This window comes from Acipenser ruthenus, chromosome 10, assembly GCF_902713425.1.
Source record: "Acipenser ruthenus chromosome 10, fAciRut3.2 maternal haplotype, whole genome shotgun sequence".
Lineage (NCBI taxonomy): Eukaryota > Metazoa > Chordata > Actinopteri > Acipenseriformes > Acipenseridae > Acipenser > Acipenser ruthenus.
Window position 1 is genome coordinate 24,904,263 of NC_081198.1, and position 19,238 is coordinate 24,923,500.

The following is a 19,238-nucleotide window of genomic DNA, read 5'->3' on the forward strand; positions in this document are numbered from 1 at the left end:
GGTAAATAGGTCTAAATAGGTATTTGTTTTCTACACTCACATACGTGTTTTGTTGTTGACCAGTAAATCCTTTTTCCTATTCTCACCACGCAGTATGATTGCTGGAATTATACTAGACTACAGGTAAGAAGTCGCATTATAAGTTAAGATGCAGTCTAGCAATGCAACACGCACTTTGTTTTATCAGCTGCAGTTTAGGGTTACTGTGTACAGCTGTATGAAGTGCACTGCGCTGATCTCGACCAGACACGGATGAGCTACTTCCTGTTTTTCAGGTGAGGTGCGGTCACTCAGTTTATACACTTCCGTTGCACAGGTAAGCTGAACTAAGGGCAAATCAGTGGATTAAAAATCTCCTAAATAATGGCTGTAGCTAGCTAGCACAGCATATACGACTTTATAAACACCTGACCGCACAAGTAAAGTCCGTACAAATTATTTAAAGTATAATGTGCAAGTTTTGTGAGGTTTGACTTTGATCCAGGAATCACAGGCTGATTTGGCCGAGGTACAGTAGGGGAGGGGGTTGATGTGAAAGTACAGAAAACTTTAGAATTCTCAATCGTATTGGTTTCGCATCCGAAAAAAAAGTTATTGCTACTTTAACAGACTTATGTGTAAAGTTGCTGTCGAACTTTTGCTGATCATCGCACGGACTATAATATTATTGGAAGTGGAAGAACCTGTGACGTAGCTAGCTTGGCATTTAAATACCCGGTAAATGAAATGAAACATAACATAAATCGCGGACATTTGAAATCCACCGGGAATAGGTTTTAAATGTTAAAGAATTAATTGTGTGGATTTTTTTCCCCTTTCTTCAGTTACTGGAGAATCAGCTAAAACGGACTCCGCCTCCAAATATTTAGCATTAAGTATAACTTCCTGTTAGGAAGTTAGTTGACTAAAATATTATTGTAGGATTGTACCGGCACTAAATATTTGTTTTATTACAGTAACTAGGCTGTTTGTAGTTGTTACACGTTTGCAATATACAGTTTTAATTTAATATACATTATCGTGCAGCTTTTTAAACATTCTATTTAGAATGAAAACTGTGTTTTTGTATATGTAGTGTATTGTGCCCTCATTTATTATTGTGTTGTTCAAAATTCAGAGAAAGAAAGGGGTTATGTGATATAAAAAAGGAAATAATACGATTTATTTCTTTGATTTATGAACGTCTGTGGTTCTAGATGGTCATGTGTTTAGGCAATATGGCATTCTGTCCCAGTGTGCAAATACATAGCCTTTCGTTTATATGTGTGTGTGTAAATGCATTTGCTAACATCTGTTTTGTTTGTAGTTGTTTTTTTTAGAGGAGACACTGCAAAAGAAACATGTATGAAAATCTTCCTGCAGGTATGGACCTTTTAGAAATTCTAATTGTAACAAATGGTTTGGAAAATAAATAAACAGAACCCCGGATCCAGCACTGTCAATAGGGAGTCCAGGACAGCGCTGACCAGTCTGTGAGGTGGTTATAAATAAACAGAACCCCGGATCCAGCACTGTCAATAGGGAGTCCAGGACAGCGCTGACCAGTCTGTGAGGTGGTTATAAATAAACAGAACCCCGGATCCAGCACTGTCAATAGGGAGTCCAGGACAGCGCTGACCAGTCTGTGAGGTGATTATAAATAAACAGAACCCCGGATCCAGCACTGTCAATAGGGAGTCCAGGACAGCGCTGACCAGTCTGTGAGGTGGTTATAAATAAACAGAACCCCGGATCCAGCACTGTCAATAGGGAGTCCAGGACAGCGCTGACCAGTCTGTGAGGTGGTTATAAATAAACAGAACCCCGGATCCAGCACTGTCAATAGGGAGTCCAGGACAGCACTGACCAGTCTGTGAGGTGGTTATAAATAAACAGAACCCCGGATCCAGCACTGTCAATAGGGAGTCCAGGACAGCGCTGACCAGTCTGTGAGGTGATTATAAATAAACAGAACCCCGGATCCAGCACTGTCAATAGGGAGTCCAGGACAGCGCTGACTAGTCTGTGAGGTGGTTATAAATAAACAGAACCCCGGATCCAGCACTGTCAATAGGGAGTCCAGGACAGCGCTGACCAGTCTGTGAGGTGGTTATAAATAAACAGAACCCCGGATCCAGCACTGTCAATAGGGAGTCCAGGACAGCGCTGACCAGTCTGTGAGGTGATTATAAATAAACAGAACCCCGGATCCAGCACTGTCAATAGGGAGTCCAGGACAGCGCTGACCAGTCTGTGAGGTGGTTATAAATAAACAGAACCCCGGATCCAGCACTGTCAATAGGGAGTCCAGGACAGCGCTGACCAGTCTGTGAGGTGGTTATAAATAAACAGAACCCCGGATCCAGCACTGTCAATAGGGAGTCCAGGACAGCGCTGACCAGTCTGTGAGGTGGTTATAAATAAACAGAACCCCGGGTCCAGGACAGCGCTGACCAGTCTGTGAGGTGGTTATAAATAAACAGAACCCCAGATCCAGCACTGTCAATAGGGAGTCCAGGACAGCGCTGACCAGTCTGTGAGGTGGTTATAAATAAACAGAACCCCGGATCCAGCACTGTCAATAGGGAGTCCAGGACAGCGCTGACCAGTCTGTGAGGTGGTTATAAATAAACAGAACCCCGGATCCAGCACTGTCAATAGGGAGTCCAGGACAGCGCTGACCAGTCTGTGAGATGGTTATAAATAAACAGAACCCCGGATCCAGCACTGTCAATAGGGAGTCCAGGACAGCGCTGACCAGTCTGTGAGGTGGTTATAAATAAACAGAACCCCGGATCCAGCACTGTGAATAGGGAGTCCAGGACAGCGCTGACCAGTCTGTGAGGTGGTTATAAATAAACAGAACCCCGGATCCAGCACTGTCAATAGGGAGTCCAGGACAGCGCTGACCAGTCTGTGAGGTGGTTATAAATAAACAGAACCCCGGATCCAGCACTGTCAATAGGGAGTCCAGGACAGCGCTGACCAGTCTGTGAGGTGGTTATAAATAAACAGAACCCCGGATCCAGCACTGTCAATAGGGAGTCCAGGACAGCGCTGACTAGTCTGTGAGGTGGTTATAAATAAACAGAACCCCGGATCCAGCACTGTCAATAGGGAGTCCAGGACAGCGCTGACCAGTCTGTGAGGTGGTTATAAATAAACAGAACCCCGGATCCAGCACTGTCAATAGGGAGTCCAGGACAGCGCTGACTAGTCTGTGATGTGTTTATAAATAAACAGAACCCCGGATACAGCACTGTCAATAGGGAGTCCAGGACAGCGCTGACCAGTCTGTGAGGTGGTTATAAATAAACAGAACCCCGGATCCAGCACTGTCAATAGGGAGTCCAGGACAGCGCTGACCAGTCTGTGAGGTGGTTATAAATAAACAGAACCCCGGATCCAGCACTGTCAATAGGGAGTCCAGGACAGCGCTGACCAGTCTGTGAGGTGGTTATAAATAAACAGAACCCCGGATCCAGCACTGTCAATAGGGAGTCCAGGACAGCGCTGACCAGTCTGTGAGGTGGTTATAAATAAACAGAACCCCGGATCCAGCACTGTCAATAGGGAGTCCAGGACAGCGCTGACCAGTCTGTGAGATGTTTACCTCCATAACTGTTTGTAAACTGGTTGGTATTATGAGAGTGTTTATTTCTGTTTACAAACAAGTCATTGGAGAGATTGAGAAAGGCCTCTAGTCTATAGTTTGCCATTGAATTTACAAGTTTCTTTCATTACCGCTGTATTTCATAACCCCTTTAACACTGGTCCCAATCCTGCGTAGTGTGAAACCTCGGGATGTAGGTCGACACACTTTGACAAAAGTGAGACAAAATGCATGCTGGCTGTTTGTAAGAGGACGAAGTAACAAACAGCCACGCCTGCAGAAAGTTTTCATTTCCATAAGGTGCATTTCTGTTTATTCTGTTTAGCCATATTTCTGTTGATTGAGACACACCATGAGACAGAATGCTGCAGGGATGGCATAGAGCGATGAAGAAACATTTGCTCGAATTAGCATTTGGGCCATTGATTCAGTCCAGAGAAGCTTGGATGAAAGTGTCTGTAACAAGTACGCCATCTTGAAAGCCTGAACAGATGAAAGGGTGGTCATGTGAACGTTGCTGCTTCCAGGGCATTACGTACATGCATTGTGTACTTGTTTGTGTTACCCAGGTCGACCCTATTTCCCTAAAAAAGCAGTGAGAAATTGTGCACCTGACCTGTATGACACCGGATCGCGACCCGGGTAGAGCATGCCAGTGTGAAAGGGGCTATAGCTATGGATGAAATACAATGCTGGACAAACTAAATTGATCTCCTACCTCTCGCCAATGCTATACACACACTTAAGTTATGACTTTAAAAGTTTATACATCTATTTAAATAATAAACTCTTCTGGAATAATGAAATATGCGCTGTAGATGTATTCCCAACTGGTTTGAGTCAAGTGCGCGGTGAGCCGAGGACACCCTGGCCGACCTAACCCTCCCTCCCCTGGTCGACGCTCGGCCAATTGTGCGCCGCCCCCTGGGGGCTCCCATCCACGGTTGGCTGTGGAATAGCTTGGACTCGAACTCGCAACGTCCAGATTATAGAGCGCATCCTGCACTCCACGTGGAGCTCCTTTACTGGATGCTCCACTCGGGAACCCCCCAAATGTTTTATTTTTAAAATACAATTAAGAGTCACTCGAGGTGGAAACTGATAATTTGGATGACAAGATCCAACTTGTCAGTAAATTGTAAACCCTGTTTTGTGCACCTTGTTGCAAAAATCAGAAAGTTCTGCTCGTTGTATTTGTGGGACACACGTCCCTTGTAAAAGGATAACTGTTGTGGGTTTGTTTTTCAGGAATGTCTGCCACAGACAGGCAGCAGGTTGTGCAGGCGCTGGAAAGACTGCAGTCCAAGCTGAAAGAGAAGGGGGATGTGACCCACTGTGAGAGACTGAGCATGCTGAGAGACACCCTGAAGAGCCCGCTGCTCAGCCAAGTCCTCACCCTGCAGCACTCCTGCAAGCAGCTCAAGGACCAGGTCAGTGCAATCAAGCCAAAAGGAACTGGAGCTAGCAAAACTGCTCCATAAATACAAACCTGCTTTGCACTATATCTCAAATGTGCAGTTTCAGAGAAACACATGTGTGTTTGTTTCAAAACATGATCTGTGGTACTATGCAACTTGTAAGTTCTGTGCTTGCGATGTATGCAGCGGTCGACACTGCTAATGTTTCATAAAACACACTGCAAGTGCTGTCGCTTGCGATCACTCTTTTGAGATATGCTTTGTAAAAAATCCGTAACTATGGTAATCAACTTTAAAGACTTCTTACATAATTACATACAATGGCAGGTGTGACAAGGAAAGCCAATTTTTTGAAAGAAGAATTTGAACAATTATTGAAATGGTTGGTCAGCACAAACCCGTTCTATTCAGCAAGTTGTCAGGAAGTTTAGTTACAAAGAAAAAAAAAGGGGGCGATCACAGATGCAGAGAACGGTAGGTAAAATAAGAAATCAATGGATAGATCTAGTGAGCAGAACACAATTAGAAGAAGGGAGATGAAAAAGACCTCACTGAGGAGGAGAATGTAATTGGTGAAGTTGCTGTTGTTGGTATTGAGAGAGGATTGGAATAAGCTAAAAAAGAAAAACAGATAGCGAAGCTCTTCCTGCTACCTTTGACCCAACATAAGTAACACGTCTTTTGCTATCCATCTAAGCAAGCAGTAATGAAAATAGATCAATAGTTATAAGCTACACAACTTGTTAATAAAATGCATTGTTACTATTATTAACTTCTCCTCTGTCTAAAAAGCCATCCACCACCAATATCTCCACTGGCAAAGCGATCAGCAATATCACAATTTGCCCAAATGAAACTGCCGTTTGTACTCCCAGGGTATTGAATGACAGCATCTAACACAGACATGTTGGCATCTGAGATGACTTGAATATTATGGAATTAAAACCTTTCCTACATATGTACAGGTGCTCAGTCACAGCAGGGGACAGAATTGGTATTTGAGCTCCATCTATGGCTAATTTCTTGATCTCATAATTCACACAGATTAGTTATTTTATATGAATCCTGAGTCTGTATACGCATCAAGAAGATTTGACCAGTCCCTAATGAAATACTGTTTCCCCTCTGATTTCTGTGCCATACAGACGGCCAGCTAGCAGTTTGAGCAGCAGAGCATGTTAAAACAGGATAGGCCATGAAAATGACTGCGGGTGCTGTCTGGCTGTCGAAAGTGTTAGGTGAAAATCGGTGAAAGTTTTATGAAACCCAAATTTTAATCTGTGAGGTGCTTGCGACTGCGATTCAGCTTTTTTTAAACAGGCCCCTGGAAATCTGTTACTAGATGATTTCACCCCAGCAGTATCTTCAGGTTTAAAGCATCTTACTGGCTGCAGAGCATGTCAGTCATTAGGGTAAGCAGCTGGTTGGTTACTGACAGGAATAAAAGGCCCTGAAATGGTGGGGATAATTTCACTTAACAGGTGAAATTTTCCACCTTGCCAACAAAGCTTTCATTAACCTAGTGTAGTACCAGATATCCTGTTTTAAATTGAAAATACATGTTGGTTAAAGCTTGTGTTTCTTTCACTATATAGTTAAGGTGCATGGCAGCAATAATGTATGGAACTATTTTGTTAAATATACTGTAGATGACCAAGTATTTAAATCATTTTTGACAACCTTTCCGTTCTGTGTTTGTTTTCATAATCCGATACATAAAGTGAAATGCTAGATTAAAAAAAAAAAAAAAAAAAAAAAATGAAGTATTGCATTTAAAATATCTGCTTATTCCAAATAAAATGCATGGAATTAACCAAAGGATCTTCAACACAAGAACATGGGGCAGTGATCGTGTTGCTATTGCTAACAAGGGCTAATACAATGGATACGAGTTCAGTCCTCTAAACTGAAGCAGGTGATGCCCACCATTTGCAAAGCACAGTGCAGATGATGATGTCTCTGTAAAGTATAGGGGTGAATTAGGGTACTCGAAATATAATTATAATTCAGGTGCTTTGATATATTCATTAGCTGAAAAACATCTTTAATGCATTACTTAGCACCACTTGATCCAATTGATTTGCAAAGCAGTTGGTAGAATTCACAACTGAAACACTAAGGGGTGTGTATTTCTTTGGTGGGGAGTTTGTGGTGTCAATAAGTACTCTGCTGGCCTTACTTTGTTTATTGTTTGCCCTTAATACTTGTCTTCAGTGGTATCATTATGACCTGATTAATTATTTTACTGTTTTTACTTTCATGCTTTCTTTTTCTGATGTTGCCTCGCTGCCCCCCTCTCCTCCTGCCAGTTTAACCGCATGCCCCCGGATCGAGCTGCTAATTTTGACTTCTCCAGGAAGGGATTGCTCATATTCAGTGCGGATCGCCCCAGCCAGCAGACAGCGGGCATTCCCATTCCTGTGGGGCTCAATGATGACTTTGAGAGGATTATCCAGGGGATGGCTAAGGTGAGCTATGGGGGAGTCTACTTCTTTTCTAGTATAGGTGCATGAAATTTTATCTACATATCATTCATTTTATTTGGTTACCAGTTCTTGCTTTGTTTCCATTTTTCATTACTTCCTTGATGTTTTTAGAAATGTTTCTTTTAAAATATTTGTTATAACTAGAAACCATTACAAGATGTTTCTAATTAGTCCCCCACAAGCAGTGTTGAGGAAGGTACTTTTAAAAAGGTAAATTATAAATACACAGCATATTCAGTTCAGTTGTGGAGCAATTGGCACAATGTTGTGCTTTTCTGATAGCGGTGCTGCAAAGTACCCGGCATGATGTGCATTGAGCTCTCCTGCTGTACCTAGAGAGAAGACATGTTTGAAAACTCTGCTGAAGCCACAGTGTGCTTTACATTCCGAAACTGAGATGAGAGGGAGAGAGAGAGAAACGTTACATTATCTCATACTTTGCATAAAACAAGGAAGCCTGTTACTCTCGGCACTTGGGTTTGTCGGATACAAGCAGATTCAGAGGGAAATGATAATAACTCAGTAGCTGATTAACAGAACCAACAGCATGATTCCCATCATAAAATAGTAATGGAAATAAGAAATAAAAATGTAGTTCAGATGCTGCATTAAGATAAGGGGGATCCGTACCAAGTTGCTCTTGTGCAGAGGGAAGCAGGTGTTTTTGAAGCTCACTACATTGCCCCTATTCATTCCAGGGAAGACAGACGGAACGCATCGTTCTGCAGAAACCTGTGACGGGAGGTCTGGGGTTCAGTGTAATTGGGCTCAGGAGTGAAAATGCAGGTGAACATGGCATCTTCATCAGACAAGTACAGCCCGGGAGCATTGCGGACAGGTGAGGCGATGCTCAGTTTCTGACAGCATTTAACATGATTACTGGTGAATCTGGTTGAATCTAACATAATATGACAGCCTTGATGTATTCAGTTCCAACTTGGAAGTAGCTTAACCTTTTGACTGCCATGCAAATAGAAGATTTGTGTTTCTGCTGTGCTGCAGTAAAATGGGACTTACACAATGAAAAAATAAATAAAATAAATTGAAGTGTGTAACTGCGTGTGTTTTCATTTTCAGAAACTGTGCTGTCAAATCCTGATACACTTATGGAACAGATTACATTGTTAGAAAGATGGTGTGTTTTCTACATTTATAAGTGTAGAATTACTGTTTTATGGATTTTCTTAAGTAGTCGATGGACAGTAATCCTCAGATGAGCCATTGCAGTTACACTGTATCTGTATTTTAGGCCTCCATTAAACCCGGGTGGCTATGAAATCTCGTAGAATTTCAACTTCATAACAAGATCAAAACGGCGCCCAATGTGGCCAAATAGAGGCAGTGGGTTTTGTTTTTTTACACTTGCCCTTTTTAAACCTAACTCTCTTTCAGCATATGGGGGTCTGTTTGTTCAACCAATACCCCTCCGGGACAAGCCACAACCAAATTTTATTAGAGCATTTGACAGCACTGAGGAGTGACCCTGGATTGCATCAGCAACTTCTTATGAAAATAATCACAGGATAGGGGGTTGATGCAATCTAGGATGATTGCACAGTGTTATAAAATGTTCTAATACAACCCAGCTGTGGTTTATCCTTGCTACGCTGGTTAATCATATTTGTCAGGTGGCTTTGACTTGATGGTTTTGCTTGTGGTGACGATATCTACTAAATAAATGACCATATGAGGTCTGCTGATAAGATTTGGGAGCTACTAAAAAAGAGGGCTTGATTTACTTCAAAATGTTTTAAATATGGACTCTATATTCAAATTGTCAGTGTCACCTTTCAGCTACATAGAGCAGGCTGGGTTGGCAGAGTTATATTGCAATATGATTTGAATGGGACGAAAGAAGTGTGTTCAGTGTCTGCACAGGATTTTCCTGACCAGCTCAGGTAAAGGCAGATTTAGTAGCAGATTCAGTATAGCAGATTTAGTAGTACTCATACTGGAGGAACAGAAGCCAGAACCACCCTGAATGATTTCAAACACCATGGAAATGTAACCTAGTCATTACAATGACACTGGAAGCTACTGTCCTAGTGTCAAGTCATGTAATTAAAATCATTACATTTAAAAGACCGTATGGAGTAGCCAGTATGTTGGTATGTCCATTGAAAGAACTGCTTATGCGCTTGAGATTAAACTTGGTATGGACATTCTTTATTAGTTGACAGTATCAGAATCTGGGGCATATGTGTCACACTTTCATTTTAACAAATGGAAACAGCAGAATCAACAGCCTTTTCACAATACTGAAAGCTAGGGGACATATCTGGTCCATAAACGCTTCGTATTTTAGCAGTTTTGAAACTTTAACACAAACATTTCATTCACATTGTGTTTAATTTTAAATCTCCTTTACCTCTGTCCTCACATATTGCATGACAAAAACACTGCATCTGATTCTGATTACATCTGTAACATCATTTTAATAGCACCTGTCAAAACACTGTCCCACATTTCCACACCCTCTACATGCTTGTTCTTGTTAGCAGGGCAAATATGCGGGTATTCATTAAGAAATTGAGTGAAAACAGACCAGCTGTCCTTGCGCAGGAAGCCCTGCTTGAAACCTGTACTTGGGACACATTACACTGCTGATGGGGAATTCACATGGCCTGCTTGTGTTTGCAGGGATGGGAGGTTGAAGGAAAATGACCAGATCCTTGCAATCGGTGGCACTCCCCTGGACCAAAACATTTCTCACCAGCAGGCCATCGGGCTGCTCCAGCAATCCATAGGGAGTGTGCAGTTAGAGGTGGCTCGGGAACCCGTGGCCAGAAGCAATGGGCCATCTCCCTTCCTCTCTGATTTAGTGGAACATACTCAGCAGGTAAGAACTGGAGCAGTAATATATGAAACACATACCAGATATTAAAGAGTTCATGCTTTACAGGAACACATGCAGGTCAATTGACCAGGTAACAGATATTGTATGGCAGTCTATACTTGTAGATCTCAATTATAAGATATACGTCAGCCACTTTATTCCGATCGGTCTACCCAGTTGCTTAGCATTGCCCTGTTTGGGACATGTTCTCCTGGTATACTGTACCTGGGGTCCCCTGATTATTCTGGAAGGCCAAACACCTAGTGTATTTAATGAGTAAGTAGCAGGGTTCTGAAAATATAGCGTAACATGTCCCCACGTGTTGCTACAACTGTTTAAATAACATACCTGTAATTTGTCTTTTCATTGTAACATCCTGACAACTTTTTACACTTATAACTTTAAAGTCTGTTTCAAAGCTCTTTTAAAAAAGGTCAGCTCTACTACACTGATAGTGTAAGTATTATTGCCCACATTGTCAAACAGGTAAAAACCAAAGCACTTGTTTTTTTTTAGTCGCGCTTAGTGATTTAGAGGACAGATCTCATTTAAACAGTTCTGTCAACATGTGGCAACGTGTAATGCTATATTTTTTGGAACCCCGCTTCTTAGTCTTTAAGTATTGTTGCGGATCAAGTCCACCCAGCAGTGCTGGACTTGTACCCTGATGGCGATGGATTTTTTTCAGCACGATAATGCACCCATCCACCGTGCCAGAATTGTGCACAAATGCTTTGAGGAGCATGACAGAGACGTCTGGCATCTTTCACGGCCACTGTAATCCCAGGATCTCAATCCAATTGAGCATGTTTGAAATTGATTTGAACGACGCATTTGTCATCACGACCCACCGCCTACTTCTCTGCACCAAGTGCGTGAAATATTAATGACTGAATGCATTAAAAAACCACTTGAGACACCTTCCTGCACCTTGTGGTCAAGGTTGTGATCTGGACAAACGATGGGCCATCCCGAGATTTGTTACAGGTCTTAATAAAGTGGGCAGACATGTGATAATGGCCAGGGACAGACTATAGGAGACTATAGTGCTTTATATTGGCATGGAATTAAAGATTATTAAAGTACATGTAACTGTTAATGTATGTTTATTATTTCCTTCTCTGACTGGCCACACAATTAGAGACCTGCTAGCTGGAATCGTGTTTCTCCTGGCGCATTGTTGAAGAAGTCTGGCTGTGTCTTGTCCTGCAGTGAAGGTTTCTGTGATTGCATTGTTGAAGTGGTCTGGCTGTGTCTTGTCCTGCAGTGAAGGTTTCTGTGATTGCATTGTTGAAGTGGTCTGGCTGTGTCTTGTCCTGCAGTGAAGGTTTCTGTGATTGCATTGTTGAAGTGGTCTGGCTGTGTCTTGTCCTGCAGTGAAGGTTTCTGTGATTGCATTGTTGAAGTGGTCTGGCTGTGTCTTGTCCTGCAGTGAAGGTTTCTGTGATTGCATTGTTGAAGTGGTCTGGCTGTGTCTTGTCCTGCAGTGAAGGTTTCTGTGATTCAGGCCTCTGCAGCATGTCCGTTTCTTGTCACGATATGTTGCACATGTTCGCCAGCTTGATTCCCCGTCACTCGTTTGCGACCATAGTTGTACTTTCCAGTTTTTCAACAAACTTTATATTTTTCTTCCTGTTTGTTCAGAAATCATGTGACAATGTGACCGGCTTTACTCCATATGCTTCTAAACTTGAACAGTTGAAAGGGCACCATATCAAAAGGGTTAAGAACAGGAAGCGGTACAACAAAACAAGCTGATGACAGACCGATTGAGCAATAGAGAGAAATGTGAAAGTGTGAATATTCTAGCAGTAGAGCCTGGAAGCAGAGAGTAAAACATATGCAACGTGGTGTGGGATGAGTTATAACACTTTATTCTTCTTGTTTACATTCACTTTATTTAATAGTTTGTTTCAGGCATCAAATACTGATGGCTTTTTAAAAAGCACCCCTGCGAGCTCAATAGAGCTCCCAGAATCATGTCTAATGTCTAATGTAAGAAATACATCAGTAAAAAATCCCACACAAAACAAATATTGCAGGGGGACAGGTTGATGGTGAGACTGAGGATCTGATCACAGAGTGGTAAACAAGAAGGACACAATTAGGAAGGATTTTTGTATAGCTGAAACACAATGTAAAGCTGACTGTAGTTTGGATTTAAGTACAGTGCACAGAGGCATAAATGATGTTTACTGAAAGATTTAAGAACCTTATTTTTGCCTGTGAGCTTTATTTGGTAGCTGGATTAACTGATTAACATATTCAGTTTAGTAACCAAGGCCCCAGCATTGTAGCATTTACAGATCAGTCCCTGTAGTATAACTTGCTTCTAGGAAAAAATGCAATTGAAGAAAGACAGAACAGCACAGAGTCCTTTCACACAAAAAAAACATTCTTGTTCCAGCCAAGGTCACGGAAAGAAAGATTCCGTCATTGTATTGGGAACTGCAAAATCACGCTGCAATGAATCACGCTGTTCCCTCTCCCAGACATGTTTCCTTTCTTTCTTTATTCTGTAAAGCTGCAACAATATTGATCTATTCAAATACTCATTTGCAAATACCATAGGGATTGTTCCTTTAGAACATAACAGTACACACATCTGTGAGCTGTGCTTTTGGACCTCCGTTTCTAAAGAACATTTTATCTTACCAACAAACTTATGTGCATAAAGGCATCTTGAATCAGATTGAAAGTGAACACAAAAAATACCATTCCAGTATATTTTGTATAGATAGACCATAGTACTAAAATATACAGGATCAGCCAACAATCATTCCGATAGTTTAATTGTATATTGTTTATATAGGGCTTTTCCTCAAGAGGAAACAGGTAGTTTTATTGGGTATAACCCTAGGGAGGGGGGCATTTTGCTGATTGTTGTTTTTGTTACACAGGGCACCTTGGGATGTAGCTGTCATGATCTGTACTGATTCAGTTTCTGTCATTGGCAGGTCCAGTGGGGGCACGTGGAGGAGATTGAGTTGGTGAATGATGGATCAGGGCTGGGATTTGGAATAGTGGGAGGCAAGTCGACCGGAGTGGTTGTGAGGACTGTTGTCCCCGGGAGTCTGGCAGATCGGGTAAGGTCTATACTATGTAGATAAATATGTTCTGAAGGATAGGAACCCATTAAGTGTCCGTTATTAGGGCTATTAAAATACAAGCCCCATCCTGAGTAAAATATTTTCATGAGAATACTTTTTTTATTCTTGTAAACTTAATACAACTACACATAGCAGTTGATTTGGTCAGCCTATACTCTGCCAGGATGCACCACAGCTTGATTCTTCCTTACAGCCTGTTGCAGCACAGGGGAGAACCCGGAATTACACCTGAACTAAGTGTCTGGTTCAGTCCAGGTGGACTTCCTGGTTCTGTAAAATGCTCCAGAAAAATCCAGCCTTATCCTGGAAGGGCATAGCTTGATCCATCAACCCTTTCCTGTATTTCCTGTTTTTACATTTCAGGTGTTGGTCAGTTAACTGACACATTTCTTACTTTCACATAGAAACACGAAAGCATTAACACAAAACAGGGTGTTTAAATATGGTCCAATATCCTTGCACTAGGGGTGTTGTTCAGCTCGAGGTATAGCCCAGGCATGCAGATTCTGGACCTCATTTGGAGAGTGTTACTGTGCTTATTCAATGCCTCTCGCCCCCGTCCTCTCAAAGTGAATTGGTTGTCAATTGAATCGGGCAGAACGCTTTTAAAAGTTCCAAGCTGTGCTGTTATTGCTCCCTCTTCTTGACATTTCATATTTAAAAAATGCTGTTGTAGGGAAATTGGTTTCAGTATTTTTCATGTCATTTTTATGTAGACTGCTGATCAAAAGTTGATTCTCATTTTTCAAAGACATGTTTAATCTAGAAGTGTTTATAAAACCAAATAACTGAACTTGAAGTTTTGTGACTATAGTTCAATGTGTTTAATGTGCTGACGCTACGTGACAGTGAAAAAAGTACCATTTAGTATTATAAACAAAAAAGCAGAGCTAACCTTTTTACACCAATAACTCTCAGGAATGTAAATAACACTGTGAAAGCAGAGTGGTGTTACAGACAATGTTCTTCTTTAAAATCATATGCAATGTTACTAAGAAGGTTTTTGGAACTAAACGTACAATAAAACCTCTTATCTTAACTAACTGGGACCAGAGGGTGATCGGATAATCCAATCTGTGAAATTCTTTGTATGACTTTCGCAGTCAAGAATCCTCCTAAAAGATATTCCAAAACCCCTTTTATCTGTAACTCTATGATGAAAAGGACATTTTATATGACAACAGAGCAGAAGGGTACTGAACACAAGCAGCTGGTCAGATTATTGGGGTTTGGGTAATCAAGTTTCACAGCAGTGTACACAATGTGTAGGTTTCACTGTACGGCAGTGTAACCATGAGCAACGGTACCCAGAATATGAAACTTCCTAGGAGTGATGAACCACTGGGGGTGGGGGGTTAGGGTTAGGGTTAGGGTTTACTTCTAGGAGTGATGAACCACTAGGGGTTGGGGTTTACTCCTAGGAGTGATGAACCACTGGGGGTGGGGGTTTGGGTTTACTCCTAGGAGTGATGAACCGGTGGGGGTGGGGGTGGGGGTTGGGGTTAAGGTTAGGGTTTACTTCTAGGAGTAATGAACCTCTAGGGGTTAGGGTTGGGGTTTACTCCTAGGAATGATAAACCACTGGGGGTGGGGGTTTACTCCTAGGAGTGATGAACCACTGGGGGTGGGAGTTGGGGTTAAGGTTAGGGTTTACTTCTAGGAGTGATGAACCACTAGGGGTTGGGGTTTACTCCTAGGAGTGATGAACAACTGGGGCTGGGGGTGGGGGTGGGGGTTGGGGTTAGGGTTTACTCCTAGGAGTGATTAACCACTGGGGTTTGGGGTTGGGGTTAAGGTTAGGGTTACTCCTAGGAGTGATGAACAGCTGGGGGTGGGTGTTTATTGCCCTTTTAACCTCAATCCGACCCTGATTTACAAAACGTCTGCGTATTGCTGAATAGATAATGGTTCCCTCTACAACAAGAGGCAAAATAAGCTAATAAGCAACAAATCCCATTGAAATATTTGTTCTGCATTTTAACCCAGAAAATGAGTTTCTGCAATTGTGACTGCAAAGGTAGGTGCAACATTCAACATGATACCTCTTCGGGCAGGCACCGTTGCGGGCAGTGGTAAACACACTGGTCATGTTTGTTACATTCAATATGAAACCTCTACGGGCAGTGGTAAACACACTGGTCATGTTTGTTACATTCAATATGAAACCTCTACGGGCAGTGGTAAACACACTGGTCATGTTTGTTACATTCAATATGAAACCTCTACGGGCAGTGGTAAACACACTGGTCATGTTTGTTACATTCAATATGAAACCTCTACGGGCAGTGGTAAACACACGGGTCACGTTTGTTACATTCAATATGAAACCTCTACGGGCAGTGGTAAACACACGGGTCACGTTTGTTACATTCAATATGAATCCTCTATTTTATCATGACTGAAAGCACTCTGAGTGGATCTAGTGTTCCCATATTGAGTTTTTGTCATTTAAATCTGCCTTTACCTGTGTTTGACCTTGCTGGGAGCTTGTCTGGAGTATCCTAAATGCCGGGACTGAGCAGCCATCTTCATTCCATTCGAATCATGTGACAGTATGACTTTTCAGCTCTGCTGGCCCCACCTTTTGTGTTTTTACAGTTAAAATATCTATATAAAGTTTACATTGTTACGTGATTTGCATGGAATAAGGAAGGCCTAGAATTTAGGATTCTCCAGACAAGATCAAAGCCAGGTAAAAGGCAGATTTAGAGAAAAATGGTACTAACTCAATTTAGGAACAACAGAACCCAGAACGACTCAGAATGATTACTAACACCATGATAGGAAAAAAATGTAAAACAGCAATAAACATAAGATCAATCAACGTAAGAACAATTAAGAATGAGAGGAGGCCATTCAGCCTGTCTAAGCTCGTCCTGATTGATGTCATAACTTTATTAAGTTGGGTCTTAAAGGATCCAAGTGATTCTGCCTCCACAACATGATTAGGTAACCCATTCCATACCCTTGCCACTCTCTGCGTGAAGAAGTGTCTCCTTCCCTGTGTTCTCAGTCTATCTCCACTTAATTTCTAACTGTGTCCTCTGGTCTTGGTTTCTGTACTGTGCTTAAGGTATTGGTTCAGATTAACTAAATACACAAGGTGCAGTTAGCATGTACATGCCCCATCTCTAAACCACAAAACTTTACAGTATGCTGCAGTATATGTAGTATCTTCCAAATATTGCATTTTAATGTGCAGGTGGGTCAAATAGTTTTTATACCTGGGCTACATCATAACACAACCTTGAATATCTTTTCACCACTCGCTGTGTGAAGTGTCTCGTTCCCTCTGTCCTAAGTCTATCAATTATAATGTCATTCGAAGCTTGTCAATGTCTTGTCCTGGCTTAGTGCGCCCTGGTGTAACTTGTTTCCTGCCTGCTCTTCCAGGATGGGCGGTTGCGGACTGGGGATCACATCCTGCGTATCGGAGGGACGGATGTTCAGGGGCTGGCCAGTGACCAGGTGGTGCAGGTGCTCCAGAGCTGTGGGAACAACGTGCGCATGGTGATCGCACGGGAGCCCGTCGGCAGTGCTTCAATCAGACCTCCAGCCCCTGCCCTGCCTCCCGTTCACAGCCGCATGGTGATTGCGCCGGAGCCCGTCGGCAGTGCTTTGATCAGACCTCCAGCCCCTGCCCTGCCTCCCATTCACAGCAAGGGAACCAGAGCGGTGCGAACACAGCAGGGCTCTCTGTAGTATATTAATAGCAATCATTTTTAAAAAGTACATTAAGCCTACAGAATAATTCCAGTAAATCACTTAGTGGGTCTCACATTTACTGTACCGATTTGAAAGGTGCATAGCATATGTTAAGCGCATTTTATTTTTAGTGGTACTTTTCCTAGCAAAAAAAATAATAAAATGTCTGAGGAGCTATCAATACATTTTCTTTACTAATGTTTTGAAAAAATAAAAAAATAAAGGTCCAGTGTGATATCTGTATCATGTCATGTATTGTATTGTGATCTTCGTTTGTGGTGATACAGATTCTTAGTAATAGATACTATATCCATGGTCCATGGTTGAGTTAAATATATTGCAGTAATTGCTTCCCCTAATGTGGGCATTTATTAAAATGTTTTTCCACATGCTGTGAATGTACGTCAAGCTCTGTCTTGCTTTGCTCTGCCTCTTTCAGTTAATCCTTGAGGGGTATGATGTCTATGATGTTGACCTGAAGAAGGAGGCAGGACAAAGCCTGGGGATCACCATTGTTGGATACGTTGGCACAACCACCGGAGGTGAGGCTATGGCGGAAGGGTTGGGGTCAATGAGGAAGCTTCATGCTGCCTAAAGAGAATTTTTCAGAACTTCAGGTGTAGTTCGGTTTTGTTTCACTATTGTAGTTTATGGGATCGCTAATGTTTTCGTTTTCAAGCTCATCTTTAAGTTGGGTGCTGCTCTGAGCGCATCAAGCGCTATGTAGTTCAGTGCCCCCGCCCTGCTAACTGTGTTGGCACACAAAGCAGCCAGTAGAAATCCAGTATTTGATGTTTGCTCTGTGGTTCAGCCCACAGTGATCCTGCCTAAAAATGTAACCCATTAATATCCTCGGAGACAAAAAAAATACTGATTTAAATATAATAAAACATGGAAAAATATCACGTGGGGAAAAATACATATGCAAATGTATGTATACAATTACAAATCTAGATATTTTTGGATATATTTGGATTTATTGTTGCATATCTTGTAGATATAAAAGCAAAGAGAACTGAAATGCAAATGCTTTAATGAACATTTGTTTAAGCTCGTGAAGCAGTTGAAATCAGGTTCCCAGTGTGGAGAGATTGATTGCTTGCAGAAGAAGCTGCTTGAAGTCTAAAAAGTTGAAAAATATAGCAAACCAGAACCATTTTTAAAAATCAGCTGTATAAATATGTATGCAGGCCATGCATATGTTAGTGATGTGCGTTGCTAAACTGTTTCTTGTGGTTTTTACATAGTGAGTGATTGGAGAGCACTTAGATGTTATTGTAACCTTGCCTTGGCCTCAAGGCAACAACTGGAACGCGATGATTTGTCTAACTGGAGCAAACCAGGTCCAAAAACAGTTTAAATCATTAAAGAATAGCTATTAGGAAGGATTTAGCAAGGTTCACGTGGAAGATAAATACATTTGTATATTGCAAATAATAAAAATGGAGTTTGTTGTATGCTAAAGAACGTATATGTGGATAATGAAATATCAAGAGTTATCTTAACTAATGTATGCTTCTTCATTGTTTAGATTTGCTTTGTATGTTATTTTCTGTTTCAGTCGTCACATCCTGGTGACACTTTAAAAAGTTTAAAGCACCCGGGTGTCTTCAGTAGAGCTCTCGGCATCATGTTAAAAGTACATCAGAAATACAGGGTGGAGCCAGAAGCTAGCACCCTGCTTTAAACTTTGAAGTGAATCTAAACAAGAATTCATTCATTCATTCATTCATTATTTAAGGTCATTGTGATATTTCATACCCATAGCAAGCTGCTGTTTAACTTTACAACATGGAACTTCATTGTCCTTTGAGGTTCCGGTTTCATGTAGCGCTGCGTAATTACAGAAGTCTCTGTTTCACAGTTTGGAAGATGGGGGTTATTGTTTTGTTCCCCACCTTAACAACTACAATGCCATGAAAAAGTATTTGCACCCTGTCTGAATTTCTGCATTTTTGCACTTTTTTCACATTGTATTTTGTCAGATTTTTTTTATGGGTTGTAGTAGTATATAGAGGGAGTCTGAGAGTAAAAAATGACACCAAAGTGTGGTGCTTCTTTCATTTGTTTGGTGTGCAAGGTAATCAAACA

At 41.7% G+C, this 19,238-nt stretch overlaps 1 protein-coding gene across 1 annotated transcript in view; it reads left to right on the forward strand.

Moving 5' to 3' along the window:
* Window positions 1-326: 326 nt before the first annotated feature.
* patj (PATJ crumbs cell polarity complex component) overlaps window positions 327-19,238 on the forward strand; it is a 414,550-nt gene continuing 395,638 nt past the window's right edge. Inside the window, exons 1-9 of the mRNA XM_034001483.3 lie at window positions 327-508; window positions 1,307-1,362; window positions 4,841-5,022; window positions 7,320-7,478; window positions 8,195-8,334; window positions 10,137-10,335; window positions 13,290-13,418; window positions 16,836-17,117; window positions 17,587-17,689. Of these exons, the coding sequence (XP_033857374.3) occupies window positions 1,341-1,362; window positions 4,841-5,022; window positions 7,320-7,478; window positions 8,195-8,334; window positions 10,137-10,335; window positions 13,290-13,418; window positions 16,836-17,117; window positions 17,587-17,689 (1,216 nt within the window). The 5' untranslated portion in view covers window positions 327-508; window positions 1,307-1,340. The remainder of the gene's footprint in view (window positions 509-1,306; window positions 1,363-4,840; window positions 5,023-7,319; window positions 7,479-8,194; window positions 8,335-10,136; window positions 10,336-13,289; window positions 13,419-16,835; window positions 17,118-17,586; window positions 17,690-19,238) is intronic.